At 43.1% G+C, this 17,286-nt stretch overlaps 6 protein-coding genes across 6 annotated transcripts in view; all 6 read right to left on the bottom strand.

Moving 5' to 3' along the window:
• Nucleotides 1-325: 325 nt before the first annotated feature.
• On the bottom strand, nucleotides 326-1,919 carry CSUI_005898 (leucine rich repeat-containing protein). The gene has a single exon (XM_068066065.1). It carries the CDS (start codon nucleotides 1,476-1,478, stop codon nucleotides 1,035-1,037), a length of 444 nt encoding a protein of 147 aa, XP_067921965.1. The 5' UTR covers nucleotides 1,479-1,919; the 3' UTR covers nucleotides 326-1,034.
• Nucleotides 1,920-3,014: 1,095 nt separating this feature from the next.
• On the bottom strand, nucleotides 3,015-6,437 carry CSUI_005897 (40s ribosomal protein). Its single transcript, XM_068066064.1, has 4 exons — nucleotides 6,266-6,437; nucleotides 4,959-5,126; nucleotides 4,049-4,383; nucleotides 3,015-3,725 (listed from the first exon to the last, which is right to left on the bottom strand). The coding sequence occupies exons 2-4, from the start codon at nucleotides 5,049-5,051 to the stop codon at nucleotides 3,563-3,565; spliced, it is 591 nt and encodes a 196-aa protein (XP_067921964.1). The 5' UTR covers nucleotides 5,052-5,126; nucleotides 6,266-6,437; the 3' UTR covers nucleotides 3,015-3,562.
• Nucleotides 6,438-8,221: 1,784 nt separating this feature from the next.
• Nucleotides 8,222-11,460, bottom strand: CSUI_005896 (uncharacterized protein). The gene has a single exon (XM_068066063.1). It carries the CDS (start codon nucleotides 11,279-11,281, stop codon nucleotides 10,886-10,888), a length of 396 nt encoding a protein of 131 aa, XP_067921963.1. The 5' UTR covers nucleotides 11,282-11,460; the 3' UTR covers nucleotides 8,222-10,885.
• Nucleotides 11,461-13,739: 2,279 nt separating this feature from the next.
• CSUI_005895 (uncharacterized protein) lies at nucleotides 13,740-14,587 on the bottom strand. The gene has a single exon (XM_068066062.1). The coding sequence runs from the start codon at nucleotides 14,526-14,528 to the stop codon at nucleotides 14,343-14,345; it is 186 nt and encodes a 61-aa protein (XP_067921962.1). The 5' UTR covers nucleotides 14,529-14,587; the 3' UTR covers nucleotides 13,740-14,342.
• A 299-nt stretch (nucleotides 14,588-14,886) lies between these two features.
• Nucleotides 14,887-15,228, bottom strand: CSUI_005894 (uncharacterized protein). The gene has a single exon (XM_068066061.1). It carries the CDS (start codon nucleotides 15,128-15,130, stop codon nucleotides 14,939-14,941), a length of 192 nt encoding a protein of 63 aa, XP_067921961.1. The 5' UTR covers nucleotides 15,131-15,228; the 3' UTR covers nucleotides 14,887-14,938.
• A 55-nt stretch (nucleotides 15,229-15,283) lies between these two features.
• CSUI_005893 (mitochondrial carrier domain-containing) overlaps nucleotides 15,284-17,286 on the bottom strand; it is a 2,191-nt gene continuing 188 nt past the window's right edge. The window contains exon 1 of the mRNA XM_068066060.1: nucleotides 15,284-17,286. This exon is cut by the window's right edge and continues 188 nt beyond it. Coding sequence (XP_067921960.1) covers nucleotides 15,304-17,193 — 1,890 coding nt within the window. The 5' untranslated portion in view covers nucleotides 17,194-17,286 and the 3' untranslated portion in view covers nucleotides 15,284-15,303.

Genomic DNA, 17,286 nt, shown 5'->3' with positions numbered 1-17,286 from the left:
GAAAGAAAGACAGAAAGAGAGAGTGATGGCCCCGTGCTTGGGATCTTGAAAGGGAAGAAGAGAGAGAGAAAGAGATGCACAAACTGTATTAGTTTTCTTTTGTCAGAGAAGAAGAAGAGAAATGAAAAGAAGAAAGAAAGAGATCTGCTGAGAGAAGAAGATCGAGAAACAAGGACGGAGTGTTTCTAAAATGAAGCTACAGATCTAGAGGAGAGAGAAAGAATCTACATGCACATGTCTCACCGTATTCGGCTCTCTCTCTCGTGTATACTACCTATATATATATATATATGTATATATATATATATAGAGAGAGAGAGAGAAAGGCCTGTATTTCGGTTGTTTCGTCCATACATAGGTGTGTATGGACGTTTGCTTCATCTCTACGCACTAAGATAGTTGAGATCTATCAATCCATTATACATAAAACAGTCTTCCTGTTTGATCCTATCTATCTAGAATCTATCTCTGTATTAGTCTCTTCAGCTATCTTGTAGCTATCTTCCGTCACCCCTGTCTCTGTCTCTCAGATGGATTTGGCTGCATGTATTCGCTACTCTGGACAGAACAGATCCGTGAAATGTCTCTCTCTCTTTTATCTTTTTCCCCTCTCTTTCTTTCTTTCTTCTCTTCTTTTTTGAGGATAGATGGAGAGATAGATGATGGATTGAGAGAAAGGAGATAGTCTATTCTCCAGCAGAAAGCGCTTCTTGTCTTAAGATTTCATGAAAGGTAGTTTTCTTCTTCTTTGTGAATTGGCCTTGCACTGAAGTTTTCGACATCGTGCTCCTCTTTCTCTTGGTTCTATTACTACTATTACTACTACTACTCCTATGCTTCCTCCTATCCTATTATCTTGCCGTGCATCTCATAGGAGATAGATGCACCTCCCACACACAAGGCGATCATATGCAATGACAGCGAAGAGATTGCGCAAACGCATCTATTTATCTATCTCTATATGTATACATGTGTAAAGCACCTATATAGAGAGACAGACTCCTCCAGGGGTAGCAGATCAAGAGAGAAAGTGCTTAGAGGGTAAGCGAGAAGAAGACTTCTTTCTCACTCTTTCTTTCTTTCATTTTTGAGACGTCCATCCAAGGACAACTCCGAGAGTTTGAGAGAAAAGAAAGAAAGCATCGAAAGCGAAATGATCCAAGAGAGAGTAAGAAAAGAACTCGGCAACTTCCTCTCTTCCACACAGCTAAGAAGGGAACATCAAAGAGCCATCCAGCAGCTCTACAGCGCGTGTCCTTCTTCTTCTTTACTTCTTTCTTCTTTCCTTTCCGTCCGCCTCTTCCTTTCTTACCTATTATATTGTTCTGAAGAAGAAGAATTTTGAGATGCTTGCAGAGTTTATCTAGATTCTCAATCTTCTCAATCTCCAGTTGGTGCAACGCCACTTCCTCGAGTTCATCCAGAAGCCCATCATTATGCTCGGATCTCTGTCGAAGTAACTTGTCAGTTATTCTCATCTTTCCTTCTTTTTCTTTTCCTTTTCTTTTCTTTCTTGAAAGTTCTTCTCCTTTAATGAACACCTGAGTTGTCTCTTTTTGCCGTCTTCCGTCGCTTTAGCAAAAGTAGAGAAGGCGAAAGGACTCGGGCGGCGACAGAAGTCTTGGTATGTGCGTGGAAGAAGACCCAGTTGAGTGGGAGATTTTTTAGTTAAGAAAAGGAGCGAAAGAAGAAGAGCTCAAGGAGCTCATCGAGTGGGTTTGAAGTAGAGAGAGAGAGAAGTGTGAAAAGAGGAAAGCCAGAGAAAGGTTAAAGAGAAAGAGAGAAAGAATGAAGAGAAAGCGAAGGGAAGAAGATGAGATGACGGCGGCGGATGGTTCTTCTTTTCTCTTCTCTCTCGGAAAACTTCGAGTTCTTTCAGACTTCTCACTGTTTATGAAGACTTTTGAAGTGAAGAAGAGGGAAAAAGAAAAGAAGAAAGAAAGGAGAGAATGAAGTACGTCTTATATGCAAAGAAAGACCGCTCGTTTTTGTCTTTCTCAAACTATCTTTCGTCCTCGCTGACAAGACACCATAGCATGCCGAAAAGAACTAAAGAAAGAAGAAGAGAGAAATGAATCAATCTTTTAGTAAGGCTTTTCTTCCCTCGTTCTTTCTTCTCTGAAGTGTCAGTGGAGGACTGAAAGATTTCATCTTTCTTTTTCTGTCTGAAAGAGAAAGAAGACAAGGATCTCTCTCTTCTTACATACGTTCCTTTCTTTTCGGCAAATAGGAAGAGAAAAAGACCATTCTTACCTAAACTCACTCACGAGCTTCTCTGCATTATCTATCTACTCTTTCATCACATCTTCTCGTTTACCTTTCACACAAGTCGATAGGAGGTAACCATCTAAAGAGCAAGGGCTGTCTTAGCTTTGAGAAGTGGCGAACTCTCTCAAAAGAACATAGAGAACTCTTGTCTAGAGAGAGGCTACAAGACATCTTTCTTTCTTTCTATTCTCTTCACTGACACGAGAAGCACGAAATCTCTCTTTTTCCTTCTGTCTTCTCTCTCGTCAGGAAGAGTCATGTAGCTATACCAAGAGCTCTTTGACACTAAGCAATGCAATCGATCAATAATCCCTTTTCTTTCCTCTCTTGTCATCTGACAGTGGCCTTGCGGGCTTCTGATCAAAAGCTTTTACCACGAAAAGAAAGACTGGAGGGAAGCTCTCCGTGTAAGAATCTCTTTCTTTCTCACATCTACACATGGCGTCTTGTGTCTTTCATCTCTTTTCCTCTAGGTAAGACGAAAGAATGCAAAACATCCCCTATCTTTAAGATGATTCTGCAGAAGGGAGAGAAGTTTGCCGGTCGGTCTTTTCGCCGTGTCTTGTCTTCTCTTCTAGGGGGGAGAACTTGCCGTAGAAGAGAACAGTAGAGAAGAATCGAGATGCAACACACATAGCTAGATAGCTACGTCCTAGGTTCGGTTGTCGTCCAATGATGACTAGATAACCTCGGCCTAAGAATCGTTTGAAGAGAAGATAGTTATGCGTCGAGTTCTTCACGAGACAGGAGGAGAGGATGAACGTAGTAGAAGTACTAGTCGTAAAAAGACCCAGAGAATGAAACATCAGTCACTGACCATAGCACACGATACAATACTGGATGTAAGAATAGCAAAGAGAAGGAAAGCTAGGAAAACTTCCGTCACCACCCTACGTAACGAGGATCATCACAAAAGGAAGTCGTGATAAAGAAAGACAGGAGGGGGTAGACAAGAGAGACAGAAACAACCTCACTAGCTAGCCGGTGCGCGTTAGCACCAACTAGCTACGAATTCAGGTGGGATGCTGATGTATGCTGGTGTACATACACTTGAACTTCACTGACATGCAACAACATCATTACCGATATCGAGCTCCTATCTCTCCCATCCTCTCTTCTTTCACTCTTCCTCTTGTATGTGTCTTCCTTTCACTTTCTCCTCTCTTTCTCTTTCTCTCTCTTTATCCCTCTGTCAGTAGCCTCTTTTCTTCTTGAAGTCGCCAGCCGGACCGATCCATCAACATTGCAGCCGCTTCTCTCTTTCTTCTTTCGTTTCTCCCCCCTCGGCTCGCTCTTAATAGACGTGGTTAGGGAACATGAAAACTGCCTCCTTGTGTGTGAGCTTCTTGTACACCGCAGCGAAGGTCTCGAGTTTATCTTCGATGTTATCTTTCTGCTTGTCTCGGGGGTCTAGCAGAACCTTCAGTAGTTTAGAGCTGTCAACACGGACTCGCAGCCTATAGAGAAAAGAAGAAAGAAATACAGTAGAGACGCTTTCGAAAGAAAGAGACCACCTTCGTCTTATCTATCTAGCTAGCTGCCACCCTCTATTACTCACCTATACTCCTACAACGGCCTCAACATCCTCCATAGAAACACACGGCGTCAAGGCACATAGCATACACAACACCATCGATCACGTCATATACAGACTGCCTAAACGAGACCACGTGCCTATCCCCATATTTCCAGCACGTCTCAACACATGGCATGCATCCTAACATAGCTAGGCATCTCTATGCATCTCTATCCCCTCTGTCTAGGTTGATAAATAGGTCACCTCTTGCCGACGATCTCAGTAGGGCTGACAATGTCTTCGAGCATCGATTCTTGGACAGAGGTGAGGGTGCGACTTCTTGGCCGAACTTTCAGTCCTTTACGTTTGAAGTCGAGAGGAAGGATAGTCCGTTGAGCTAGAAGGACCACATGCTTCTTCAGTTTCTTCTCCAGTTCCTGCACGAGCCTTCCTTGAATTCTCTTAACTGTCTTTTGATAGACAGCATAAGGAATAAACACGACCAAAGCCTTCTTCCGGCCTTGCGACACGTCCACTTCACGTGCCGAGCTTATCACGAGGCTTCTGATCTCTCCCTTCAAATCTGACTGGCTGCTTGTCTACAGACCACACATACACACGAACAGAGAGAAAAAGAGATACATAGCTGGACTTTCTCTTTTTCTGTATGCATACTTATCTGTATATATGTGTCTATACATAGACATGCATGCAAGCGACGCTGCATAGTGTATCGAGATAGACAGGACGTAAAAGAGACACATAAAAGGAGAGGGAAAGGATGACTTCCGTGATCTTCTCTCTTTGTGAAGAGACCCATCTTTGATGATGGATGTATATACACTTGAGAATGAGAGGCTGCTAGTGAAGGAAAGAGTGTGGAAGAAGCGACTGAGTGAGGTGGTAAGAGGCACGACATAATGAAGAGAGAAAAGAGATTGAAGGGTCACCCTACGACAGATCAGGAAGATAAGATAGGAAGAGAGTTACATGAGATGTATGTGCACATATATATGTGTGTACACATGCATTTGCATAATTAGCAGGTAGATGTTGAGACATACATACATAGAGCTAGACGTAGAGAAAGGAGGAGGGCGATAAAGAAGAAGAGAAAGATACTTAAAACAGAGAGGTGGGACGGAAGTAGATGCGAGAGTAGTAGACAGATTACCTCGATATCGAAGAGGCACTTGGCGACTTCATTCTCGACATCTGTAGGCTCAACGCCCTGAGGCTTAACAATTTTATTTCTGAAACTCATCATCTTGACGAAAGAAAAGGAGAAAAGACAAGAAGAAAGAGCGACGCCTAGAAGAAGAAGAAATGAAGAGCCTGTCTCCTACAGAGAAACACACATACACACGAAACGACCATTGAAATAACGTCCCAACTGCGAGGATCAATAAGAAGATTTGGAGAAAGATAAAGAAGAAAGAGAAAAGGAAAGAAAGCAAGATATGAAAGGACGACTTGGCTTCCTTTCCTAAATGAGAAAGGAGGAGGACGACCAAGGAAAGACTTTTCCTCCCTTGCAACAGAAAGGTCGTAAGATGTCTTTCTTCTCCGCCCTCTTCTTTCACGGTCATTCCCTCCATCATAAGATTCTCAAGAAAGGGTCTCGAATTCCCGTATAAGCAGATGCATATATACGTAGTATAGATATACATATGTATGTGTATACATACACCGACATGTGTACATCCATAGAGGGAGCGTCTCCTCTCCCTTTCTAGGAAAAGAAACGTCGAGCCAGGCCTGTACTCCTTAATCTTTACAGATGAGAAATGAGAGATGTAAGACATCCATCATCTCCTTTTTGAAGAGAAAAAGGACTACACTGGAAAGAAGATCTAGGGCTTTGAAACCGCATCTAACAGGTGAAGGAAGAAAAGCGAAATGTGGAAGCAGACTGCATGCTGACATGTGACTACGGAGAGACGAGAGCACAGAAGAAGAACAAACTTTAACTCTTCTCTCTCTCATCTGTCCTAGTGTGTGTCTCTAGACGCTTCTGGAGAGAAGAGATTTCTCCTTTCCCTCTTCTCTCTTTCTTCCGTTAGGCGAGAAGACCAAAAAGAAGAAGGAAATTTCCTCATGCAAGAGAGAAAGAAAAGAGGAAGGGAGAAGTCTAGAAAGGACAGAGACTTCATCTCCTCTTCCTTCTCCGGGAACGGCCGTATTACCTCCTCTCTGAAGAGAATGAGAGAAGTAACCTCCTTTCTTACTGGACCAAGGAGAAAAGGAAGTCGTGTATGAAGTAAAAAGATAAAAAGAGAGAAAAAGAAGGGGGAGAAGTTGAGAAGTGAGGAGAAACGAAAGAAGAAAGAACAGAAATCGAAATCTGTGGGGAAGGTGTGAGTATGGGCGTTGCGTTGACCCATGCATGGAGAAAGAGAGAGAGAAAGGTAACAAGAAGACAAAGAAAGAAGAAGAAAAGACTGAAAGCAGAAAAGACAGCGCAGAGATCTTCCTTCTTACCTCATGATATCTCCAGCCGCAACCTAACAGAAGAAATGGTCTACAGAAACTTCCGAAAGGGGAGAAGGCAAGAAGGAGAGGCAGAGAGAGAATCGCCGCCAACGGCCTACACCCACTAGCAGCTATTGCCACGACCTCTATAGGGAGATTCTATACAACACCCCCCCTCTCCCTCTTCTCTTCAAATACATTTCATTTATAAGCTCCACATAAAATATATGTAACTACTCCTTCTTCCTCTTGGATAAGACGAGGAGTCATGAATGACGTGAAAAAGAAGGATGATCTTTCGGCTTATAGAGAGAAAAAGAAAAGTTGGGGGGAGAGAGGGAAGCTGTTGTTACCACTTGTACGGGTGTCTGACTAACATTTGGGGTGTAGTTACAGTGGACAGAGAGAGAAAAGGGTGGTGACAGGGAGAAAAGAGTGCTTTTCATTTGACAGGAGATGAGAGAGAAGTGAAGGATGTCTTGTGAGGCTCTTCATTCCCTCTCTTTGTCGAACAGGAAGGAGCAAAGTGAGGAGGAGAGATAGCAGACTCTCACCAACGACAATCCAGTCATGACTGGATCGATTTGAGGTGTATGTACACCGTAGACGACCAGCTAGCCGAAGCATGACACTAACTAAACCTCTTCTTTTTCTCTCGTTGCTTCGCTGTCCTGCGGACTTCTTATAGCGTCCATTCACCACACAATAGACGCGCATGTAGCACAGTCGAGATCCTTTCTTTGTTGGCTTGGCCGATCTATCGGAAGCTCCACGCTGTAGGCTCTCCACACACATGGAGGGTTCAGGACACGTTCTTTATTCTGGTCTTTTGGGAAGTTGCCTGTCTCTTTTCTCTTCTGACTTCGGGGCGCTCACCATAGTGCGATGCGAAGATCTCTTGTACTTTCCTTTCTCTTCAGTGTTTTTTCGAGGGAAACTCTCGCGGTTGTTTGGGGTGTACGTACAGTAGAGAGAAACGGAGACGGCAGCACTGCGGTATTTCTCACCTGATAATACGTAGAACAGATACTCCCTCGCTGTCTCCCTGTCTGTCTCCATCTATTTGTCTGCGAGATACACCGTCGCTGCTGTCAGAGCCGAGAAGAAAAAATCTTTCCTTCTTCAGCTGTTAATGTGCTTGTGGAGAAGTGCCCGTGTATCTCTTTTGAGGGAAAAGATCGATGACTTGAGTGGGCAGAAAGAGGCAACGTTCTGAGGTATTCTAGGATGATTTTCAGGTATATTCACACCTCAGAAAAGGTTCAGGTGCATGTACACCTCAGATGATTTTCAGCTGTACGTACACCTCAGATGATTTTCAGATGCTTTCGGGTGTACATGTGGTCCTCTAGAGCAGGCTTACCATACACACAAAGAAAACCAATTTGGGAGATATTCATAAGATATTCTCTTCCAACTAAACTTTATGGACAGGCATGTGTATCTTACTCTAGAAAAGCAGAAAAGAGGAGAGATTTCAGATCAACGCCTCCATCGATTTAGACTCTCCATCAGAAGGACGCGGAACCCAATTCTCCCCTACCGACTAAGAGTCAGACAACTCGCAAAACTTCTTTTTCTCTTTCTTCTCTTTCTAGAAGAATCTTAAGTCTCTCATCTTCTTCATTCTCACATTGTACACACTCTCTCCAATAAATGTATATAAATATATATATAGGTCACGCCTACACCCGTATATCTTTGTGTGGACGTTGATATGTCTGTATGTGTGGATACTCTAGCCACGCAGTAAGGTCTGGTTAGGGAAGGAGAAGAGATAGACAGATAGAGAGATAGAAAGAGACGCGGCAACTTCTTAGCCCTTCAAAAGCAGAAAAGAAGAAGAACTTCTTTGGAAGTGTTCCACACAGACAAAAAACGAAATCTCTTTACTCATTCAAAACACAATACGACCTGATACATATACATATATATATATATACATATATACATATATATATATTTATGTGCATGCCAGCAGCGAGAGGTGTTTGCTGCTTGGATTGAGACAAAAAGAGAGAGAAGGAAGTTTTCTTTTTCTTCTTTTTCTCTATGTGAAGAAGAAAGAGAAGAGACATTGATACACACATGTACATCTCTCTCTCTCACTGTAGCGAGAAAGAAGAAGAGTCTTATGTCCGACTTGAATCGAGAGAGTAGCTACGAAGGAGAAGAAAAGAAGAGAGGGACACAAAAGAGCTCTACAGGCATGAAGGAGAAGAGAGAGATAAGCAGATACCTATTGCGATAGAGAGATCTGAATAGAGAGGTAGATTAGATAGACGGAGAAGAAGATGTCTTCATTTTGAGAAGAAGAGAGAAAGAGAGGAAGAGCTTCTTTTAACGAAAGAAAGCCTTGTTGAAAGAGAGAGAAGAGAAGGAAAGAGACGTCTTTCTTTACTTGAAGAAGAAATTTGCATGAGGTTTGATAGGGTGCTTTTGATCTTCCTGGTGTAGATACAGCATATCACAATACTTCGGCCTATAGATATGTTCATCTCTCTCTTTCTTTCTCTTCCTCTCTTCTTCTCTTTTTCTTTCTCTTTTCACATTGCCTTCTTTCTCTTCTTCTTTCTCTTCGCTTTCCTCTCCCGTTCTCAGTCTTCTTCTTCTTCTTCGATCCCTCTCTTCCTCGATACCCCTCCCCTCTCTCTCTTCTTCCTCCTCGCTGTCATCTCTTTCTTTCTCTCTAGATGCCTTAACTGAGAGAGAAGCCGAACCGCACTGATTGAGTAACCCAGAAGAAGAAGATGCACTGGACGGCGAGAAAGAAGAAGAAGATGAAGATGAAGAGGGATGAGTGTATTGAGAGTTGCCCCACTTGGTATAGGTGGCGGGCTTTCTGAATTTAGTTGAAACGTAAGGCCGCTTTGTTACGATATACCGAGGAAGAGAAAATCGCGTTCCCCCGCTATATCTAGGGTGTCTATACACCAGAAACACAAAGAGCTCAATCACCTACGTCTTGCAGAATCCATCCATACACAGGGCGACACATAGAGACATATAGACATGTATATACAGAGAGAGCGAGAAAAAGAGATATGGAGAGAAGGAGGAAGATGAAAGATAGGAGGAAAATCGACTTGTGAAGCTCTTTCATCTATTCTTTCCTTAGAGGCAGTGTCTGTACATACGTTACTGTCTTTTCCAGGCGTGTTGCATAAGTGATACCTATTTACATACTCCTATATCTAGAGAAAGATGTATGGATACAGATAGGTATGGATATGTATATATATAGCACTTCAACGATGTCTAGACATGTATCTGGATGATCTATATCAAGATGTAAACCTATCTGTCTATATAGATGTAGAGATATCTACGCAAGTACACGGGGAGAAAGAGATGTCTCAGGAATAGAAGAAGACACGGAGATGAGATATGGACGTGGCGAAAGCTTTCATGAAAAGTCCGACAAGAAAGAAAAGACTTTTCGTTTTTCTTTATTCGCAGAGAAGGAAGGCTGTGAAGATGAAGATGACGACTGGAGTAGACCTTCATCCACATAGACATAGACCATATGAAAGTTAGCTAATACAAGCAAAAGACCTTCTTTCTCTCTGTCTCTTTTTCTCTCGATCTTTCTATCGCCTTGGAGAACCTGTCGAAATCGAACCATCTTCTCACATACTCCAAGCAGAGATCCTATCTAGCTTCCGATATGAAAGAAAGAGGTGGTCTATACATGTATATCTATCTATCTATATATAGTTATCATATATTATATACACATATGTCTATATGTCTATATATGTGTGTATATGTATGTGGTAGTGTACCTGTATGTCCATGAGGTTCGTACGCGATCTGCAATAAGGCAGACCCGAGAGAGCCGAAAAAGCTCCATAGATGAACGAGCAGAAAGAAAGAAAGATTGAGGAGAATGAAGAAAGGAAAGAGAGAAGGGAAGAGAAGAAAGGAAGGAGAGAAAAAAGAGAGTCTTGAACAAGGAGTGAAGAAGAGTGAACTGAAGAACGAGGTGTTTTCTGTTTGAAAAGCAAGCCTTTCCGATGAAAGAAATAGACAATCTATGCATGTCAAGAAGATAGCTATATACGAGAAACTGATCTTCTCTAGATTCCAAGTGTATGTATGTATCTATGTATGTAGACCACACAAGATAGCTATCTTCGTTTACACATTGACTATCGTCGCCGGCTGTATGTACAGCTGGAAAGATTCCCCAGTTACCCGAGGAAAAAAGATAAGTACAAGCAAAAGTGGAAAATGCAAGAGACCGAATTCGACAGACAATGATAGATGGGACACACTCCTCTGCTGAAGAAAGAAAGATGGATGCCTTAGGGAAGACGAGGAAATCTGAAGACTGGCAAGTCGACAGAAGAAGAGATTTAAGGAGAGAAAGTCCCGATGTGGAAAGAGTTAGATGTGTATATTGAAGTATATATAGGAAGCCTCATGATGTGCGTATTTTTGTATCTTCAAGATACATGCTTTAAGGAGTGATCTACTTAGCCATATATACTGATAAAGATACATCTATGGATAGATGAACGAAAATTCCCAGGGGCCGAGACAAGAAGAAGAGGAAGCAGAGCGCGAGAATGGAGGCAAGTGAAGAAGAAACGGAGAGCAAAGACGAAGGAGACGCTTTGGAGAAAGTCACTTTTTCAAATGCAGGGAAAGCTTGGTAGAAAGAAAGGAAAGGGAGGGTGTTTTTTGTGAAGAAGGAGGAGAAGAAAGAAAGACAAAAGCGGAAAAGAAGAAGAGAGTGGCGTTGAAAACGTAAAAGTCTCTTCCTCGATGATACCTAAGGATACTATGCCAGTCTTTCAGGTGTACATACACCCGACAGTCGTAAACATCGGCGAAACTTCCCCCAAGGAGAGGAGGAAGCGAGTCTCCCGTCAGATCGGAGAAAACTTCGTGAGAAAAAACATTGCAAAGAAACAGAAAAGAGAGGGGGGGAAAGAGAAACATCTCGGAAACAGAGAGAAATGTCGTCCCTTCACCTGCCAGAAGTGATGCTGAAAGAAATGACTTATGGTGCATGCGCATGCACGGGAAGAAGAGAAGAAATTCAGAGTTTGAACGCGAAGATGTTTCGAGCAGATATGATTGAAGGAGATTTCAAAAGGTTTCTCTTACCCTTCCATCGATAGCAAGAGAGTATCGACGAAGAGATGTACAGAGCTGTAGATATATAGATAGATATATTGTAAGCCGCAGATGTCCATCCTTCTTTATACGGGGGTGTATATACAGCTAGATAGGTAGGCTAGATCACGGACACCTACCTGAAAACGCGTGTATTTGCTAGCCGACCTGCACGAAGATGTCAGTCGCAAGCAAAGAAGGAAGAGAGTCTTCTCTTCCATTCACCCACCCCGTCGTATAGCGAGACGGCGGCTCTTGAAGTCCGCAGCTATCTATTCTGCGCTGAACGCCAAGGAGTATCCAGGCATCTCAAGTCGGGAGGAAAGAACATCCTGCAGAACACGAGAGATCACCTTCTTTCTTTCCGGGGAGAGACAAACGAGAAACAAGCGTGGCTAGGGGGAAAGTGCGGGAATTCATCTGGATGGAATTGAGTCATGGGTCCCTTCTGTCTCTCTTTCTCGACAGGATCACCGTGGCTGACTTTGGTCTCCGTCTTGAAAGAACATCTCAGAAAGTCGAGGCTCTGCAGGAACACCACTCGGAATATCTCATGTGGCTATTTCATCCAGACATCTCTACAGCTACACATCAACCATCCAGCTAGCCCAGGTGTCTGAACGGCATAGAAGACTCTCAAGAGAGGGAGAAAGCAGCGGCATGGGTATCTGCCGCTCACAAGAGCCTTCTCTCTACTGCCATGGCTGGAAAAGACTTTTTGTAGATCTCACCCCTCGAGGTTTCACCTCTTCATGACCCTAACCCGAGCTAAGGCAAGTTTGTCTCCGAGGTTGGCTCGCATCAATCGGACGGACGCCCGTCGTCCCCCTCTGAAGCCTGTTTCTGCCCGATGGATCTACTCTCTCTGTAGAAGTGATGAGAGAGAGATTAGAAGTTGTTCCTCCTAAGGAGAAAGATCTAGCTTTGCTAAGTTAGCTTCCTAGTTCAAAGGCAGAGAAAATTGAGAGAGGTCATGAGAGAAACATAACCTAACCACCCTCAGTCTTCTCTGATCTCCCAAGATGAATGGATGAACCTTCCAAGGCCTTTCCCGAAGAAATTACAGCCGGAATCCTCCTCTTTCTTCTCTTTTCGAGAACCCCCTCCACCGTCGAAGTGACAAATCTCGCCTAAAAGGCAATGAAAGTAGTAACGACGACAACTGGGTAGTCAGATGAGTGGAAGACCCTAGACGGACAGGAGATATCTCACACTGCAGGGGAGGGGCGTAGAGTATCGATCACTCGATCCTACACTCTCGGTTAACCTCGAGCCATTTTCATTCCTTTCTATTTCCTCCCAAGATGACTCGTGATATGTTCTTTGGACACAGTCAGATGATACCTGCCTAAGAAAGTGAAAACTCATCTCTCTCTCTCTCTCTCTGTCTTTCTCGGTGTTGCAGGGAACGAAGAAGACTGGGGTCTCACATCTTCGAAGAAAAGAAAAGGAGATTCGCTTTTTCTCTACAAAGAGAGGGAGCTGAAGTATCCCCTCATTCAGTTATGACAGAGCAGTCGTCATGATGGAGAAGATCTCTTTCGAAGTTTTAACTCGAGACGGAAGTCTTCTTGCAGTTACTTTTCCTTTTCTTCTCGCTCTTCTATTTACCTGACGCTCCTCTTCTGTCTAAGAGACTGAAGGCTTTCTCGCCCTTTCTCTGGAGAATCCATAGCACTACCGACAAGCTAAGTAACACTCACGCAACCTTCCTCTCTCCTCTCTTCAACGGATTCCTATCTTCTCAGTTGCTTTCTTCTTTTCGGCCTCCTGGCGCTTACGAATCGCATTTTCTTAGCGTCTTCTTCTTTATAGAGACGAGTAGGTGAGGGGAAAAAAGAAAGGTCAACAATCCCCACTATCTACACAGACCTTCTACCATCCATCCTAAATAGAGGGATTTCTTCTTACTCTTTTTCTTTTTGCTCCTTTACATAAATTTCTTCTTAACATAAACATAAACTTCCCCTCTTATTATCTTCTTCTGTCCTCGCTGGCAGCTTGTCGCAGGGATAGAACCACCTTTTCTCACTCTTTCTTAACCGTGCGCTTCGTTTCTCTTCCAGTACCTCTAGCTCAGGGATACTCTGTAGCTTCACACACACATAGAGTGTCTTATCAAACCACAACTTCAAACCTCCATGCATGCGGTCGTATCCGCCTCGGGGGTCTCTCCCTCCGTTCACACCGCCAGAGACAAGGCGACACGTGTCTCCCCCCTTGTCTCGCTTGAAGTGTTCCTCCTTCTGAAAAATGACGATCCATCCATCACCTCATCCAGAGGCATAGGATTGGACTTTGTAGCTATCTTGAGAAGGGCTTATTCCTCATCCTGTTGTCAAGAGTCGATAAGAAAAAGCCACGAGCACAAGTCGATGAATGGCCGCAGCTACACTACAGCAGAGAGATCACTTCAAAAGACTTCGGGGAGAACCCCCCCTGTACAAACCCACCATAAGACAGAAATGTCTATAGCTTGCTAAAAAGGAATACAAAGGGGGATACACGTGTCAGGGAATTCACATTGACCTCAAGATAGCAAAAAGTTTCAGCTTTGAAGAGAGAAAGCTATTTATGACCTTCGTGTCAAATCATCGAGACGACAAGAGAAGCACCATCGAACCTAGCTCGTTACCGAGATATGAGAAGACTCTAATAGACATTGATACATACAGAGAGAGACACATAGATTTGTATGAGTATAATGTATATACACGAGACCGTATGTCTATATAGTGTGAAAGATGACCAATATACACATACATATGTATGCCTCCACGATAAGACCTTCTTGTACATCCTAAAGTCTGCATTTATTTCCTATCTTCTTGGATCAGGTTTTTTTTTTTTTCTTCTTCTTCTCGTTTTTCTCCTTTGTCGAATGTGTGAGATATATGCAGAATTTCAATCTACCCAACTCCTACCAATAGAGACATACATATACATACATGACTGTATTTCTTCACAGAGAGAGGACTTCCACTCCGACTCCCTTTTTCTTCTTTTTCTTTTCCTGTCTCATGTGCTTTCTATCTTTACGCCAACGCAGCAACTTCGACAACAACTCCCACGTTGAAGAAAGAGCCTTCACATAAAAAAAAAACATTCCGAGACAAACTTTTCTTATCTCTTTTCTCCAAAAATCCATCTCCCCAAGGTGTACATACACCACACTCACCCAATCCTCGAGAACATTGACACTCTCATATACATACATATCTATATCTATATATATACATACAGACATATATACTGATATAGATCAATCTATCTTTGATCTATCTACCGACACAAATGTATGTATATATATATATATATATATATATCACCTGTACATGTAGACATAGATAAACATGTAGATAGATTTGCTGTGGAGACATCCGTCCATGAGAGAGATGAATGTGTGAAAGAAGAAGAATTTCTTGTCAGGTGAGGCGAGCGAGCAATCTCCTTCCTCATGATAGATCGATTTGAAAAGAAAACTCTCTTTACCAAAGCTCGCCAGTGAAGAACGTCAAAACAGACAAGAGGAGAAAACGAAGAAGAAAAGGAAGAGAATTACATCCATGCAGATATCGATATACGGAAAGCAAAATTCTTTCGTATCTCTTTTTTTCTTTTCCTTCTACAAACGAGACATGTACAGACATCATCTATCTTCTTTTCTTTCTTTCTTTCTTTCTCGTGAAGCAGAGACAAGAAAGGACAACAACTATCCTCATATGATTGATCCTTTTTTCTTTCTTTCATTCATCTTCTTCTCTTTATCGCCTTCCCTAACACACACTTCATGTGACTCCCCCCCATTCACAAGAATACCACACCTCGACAAATCTCCAGGTGTATATACACCTCAAAAAACCCCACCCCACCCCTCGTCCTGGTGTACATACACCCCAAATAACCCCCCGCACTTCTTCCTTTCACGCGTAAGAACCCGCGGATGAAGAAGAAGAGACATCTAATGAAGGGTGTATTTCTTTCTTCTTTGTTGTCTCAGAATGACTAGGTAAAGTTTCTCGATTTTGATCTTCATAAAATTTGACACCTCGCTTGATCCATTCCTTCGATTTTTCATAGAAGATCCAACTGATACTGACAGCAGGGACAGCTTTCATGAGATTTGCACTTAGGCCTCGGTATAAGCCCCGATACCCTCCTTCATTTATCGCACATCGAAAGACCTCCCAGCTATTTCGATACTTCGACGATGCCGAGGAGCTTCCATCCACTTGGAGTCTTGTGCGTATCAGAGCCGTTGGATAAGAGACAATCTGTCCGCATAAAGAACTCGCGCCTCCTAGCAAAAGTAAGACAAGAACTCCGGGGGTAGGGGGTGAAAAAGGAGAAGAAGAAGAGGCAGAGGAAGAAGAAGAAGAGGGAGAGCGAGAGGAAGAAGAAGAAGAGGGAGAGGAAGAAGAAGAGGGAGAGGGAGAGGAAGAAGAAGAAGAGGGAGAGGGAGAGGAAGAAGAAGAAGAGGGAGAGCGAGAGGAAGAGAAGGGGCGTTGAATAAGAGAAGAAGAGAGAGAAGAAGAAGGAGTGGCGAGAAGAAGAGATGAGTTGAGAGGATGAGGTGAAGAGAAAAGAGAGAGATAGGTAGGAGAATGAAAGAGAGAATAGTGTTCGTGAGGGGAATTAAGAAAAGAAGAAGAAGAAAGAAGAGTCGACGATCGCGCAAGAGAAGGAGAAGAGACTCGTGATGGATCTGAGAGAGACGTTTTGAACGGCTGGAGGGGGGCAGATGTCCCCGAAGAATCGGGAGATGAAGAAGAAGATGACTGTGAAGGATTCTTAAGAGAGAGAAAGAGTTGAAAAGGAGGAGTTGAAGATGCGGGAGAGGAAAAAGAAGAAGAAGAAGATAGAGACGACGGGGTTGACAGAGGAGAAGAAGAAGGATAAAGGAAGAGTAAGAAATAGGAGAGCAAAGAAGCTGAAGAAGACAAAGAGGAGACGTCATCATCTTCATACGATAACGGAAAATCCTTCACACTATAAGGCGAAGTAAAGGAAGAAGAAGATGCCTTATCTCCATATCTCTCTTCTCTACTCCCTTTCCTCATATAATGAACTTTCCTATCCTCTTTCTCCATCAAAAATTCTCCTTTTTCTTTTTCTTCATTCCTCTTCTTCTCCTTATCCTCTTCATCTTCTGTAGTCCCCCTTCTCCTATTCTTCTTCTCTATTTCTTCTTCTTCTTGATCCTCCATCATGACTCTTTCTCCCCTTCTTCTCTTCCTTCTGTCCTCTTCTTCTTCTTCCTCTCCATGGTTTCTCTGTGGGGAGCGTAGAAGAAAATATTCTACATAGAGATTCTTGAAAGTCTCGAAGAGAGACAGGTCGATGCCTGCGTAAGGAATGATACCTAAGAGAGACGGGCCTAAGCCTCTATAGAATCTACGCAATCCTCCTTCTTGATAAAGATGAAGAAAGCACTGAGATATACTCTCATACGCACAGGTAGGCGAATAGGCACATAGACGCGTCTTCACTATCTCCATGGGATAGATCAAGAATTGCCCTATCATCCCTGCTAAGGCCCCGCAGAGCAACTTATCTAGAAAAGTTAACGACGGATGAGGAGAAGAGACAGACGAAGAAGACGATGGAGGATTCTGGACGGAGGGAGAAAGAACAGCGGAGGAAGAAGATGAAGAGGAGGAGATGAAGAGAGGAGAAGAAGGGACGGAATGGGAAGAAGAAGAAGAGAGATGTAGTGTTTTCTGTTCATAGAGATGATACTTATAGTGGAGAAGTCTCTGTTTGATAAAGTCATAGGCATAGAACTTGATAGCTGTCTCAGGCACTACCTTCATACAATTCGTCAAATTCCCACGAAAGAAACCCCTCCATCCTCCTTCGCATAATAAGGCTCTCCAGACACAGAAAGAAGACGAAGATGAAGAAGA

The sequence above is a fragment of the Cystoisospora suis genome (genome assembly GCF_002600585.1).
Source record: "Cystoisospora suis strain Wien I chromosome Unknown contig_2920, whole genome shotgun sequence".
NCBI lineage: Eukaryota > Apicomplexa > Conoidasida > Eucoccidiorida > Sarcocystidae > Cystoisospora > Cystoisospora suis.
The sequence above is the reverse complement of the archived record's forward strand: the minus strand, read 5'-3'. Positions and strand labels throughout refer to the sequence as shown.

What these genes read in the sequence shown, in the direction of transcription:
- CSUI_005898 (XM_068066065.1), bottom strand. Translation starts at nt 1,478, where the DNA reads ATGAGAATAACTGACAAGTTACTTCGACAGAGATCCGAGCATAATGAT.
- CSUI_005897 (XM_068066064.1), bottom strand. Translation starts at nt 5,051, where the DNA reads ATGATGAGTTTCAGAAATAAAATTGTTAAGCCTCAGGGCGTTGAGCCT. An exon ending in AGTGCCTCTTCGATATCGAG is followed by an intron (nt 4,384 to 4,958) that starts GTAATCTGTCTA and finishes TGTGGTCTGTAG; the next exon opens with ACAAGCAGCCAGTCAGATTT. An exon ending in ACTGAGATCGTCGGCAAGAG is followed by an intron (nt 3,726 to 4,048) that starts GTGACCTATTTA and finishes TTTTCTCTATAG; the next exon opens with GCTGCGAGTCCGTGTTGACA.
- CSUI_005896 (XM_068066063.1), bottom strand. Translation starts at nt 11,281, where the DNA reads ATGCGCATGCACCATAAGTCATTTCTTTCAGCATCACTTCTGGCAGGT.
- CSUI_005895 (XM_068066062.1), bottom strand. Translation starts at nt 14,528, where the DNA reads ATGGATTTTTGGAGAAAAGAGATAAGAAAAGTTTGTCTCGGAATGTTT.
- CSUI_005894 (XM_068066061.1), bottom strand. Translation starts at nt 15,130, where the DNA reads ATGAAAGAAAGAAAAAAGGATCAATCATATGAGGATAGTTGTTGTCCT.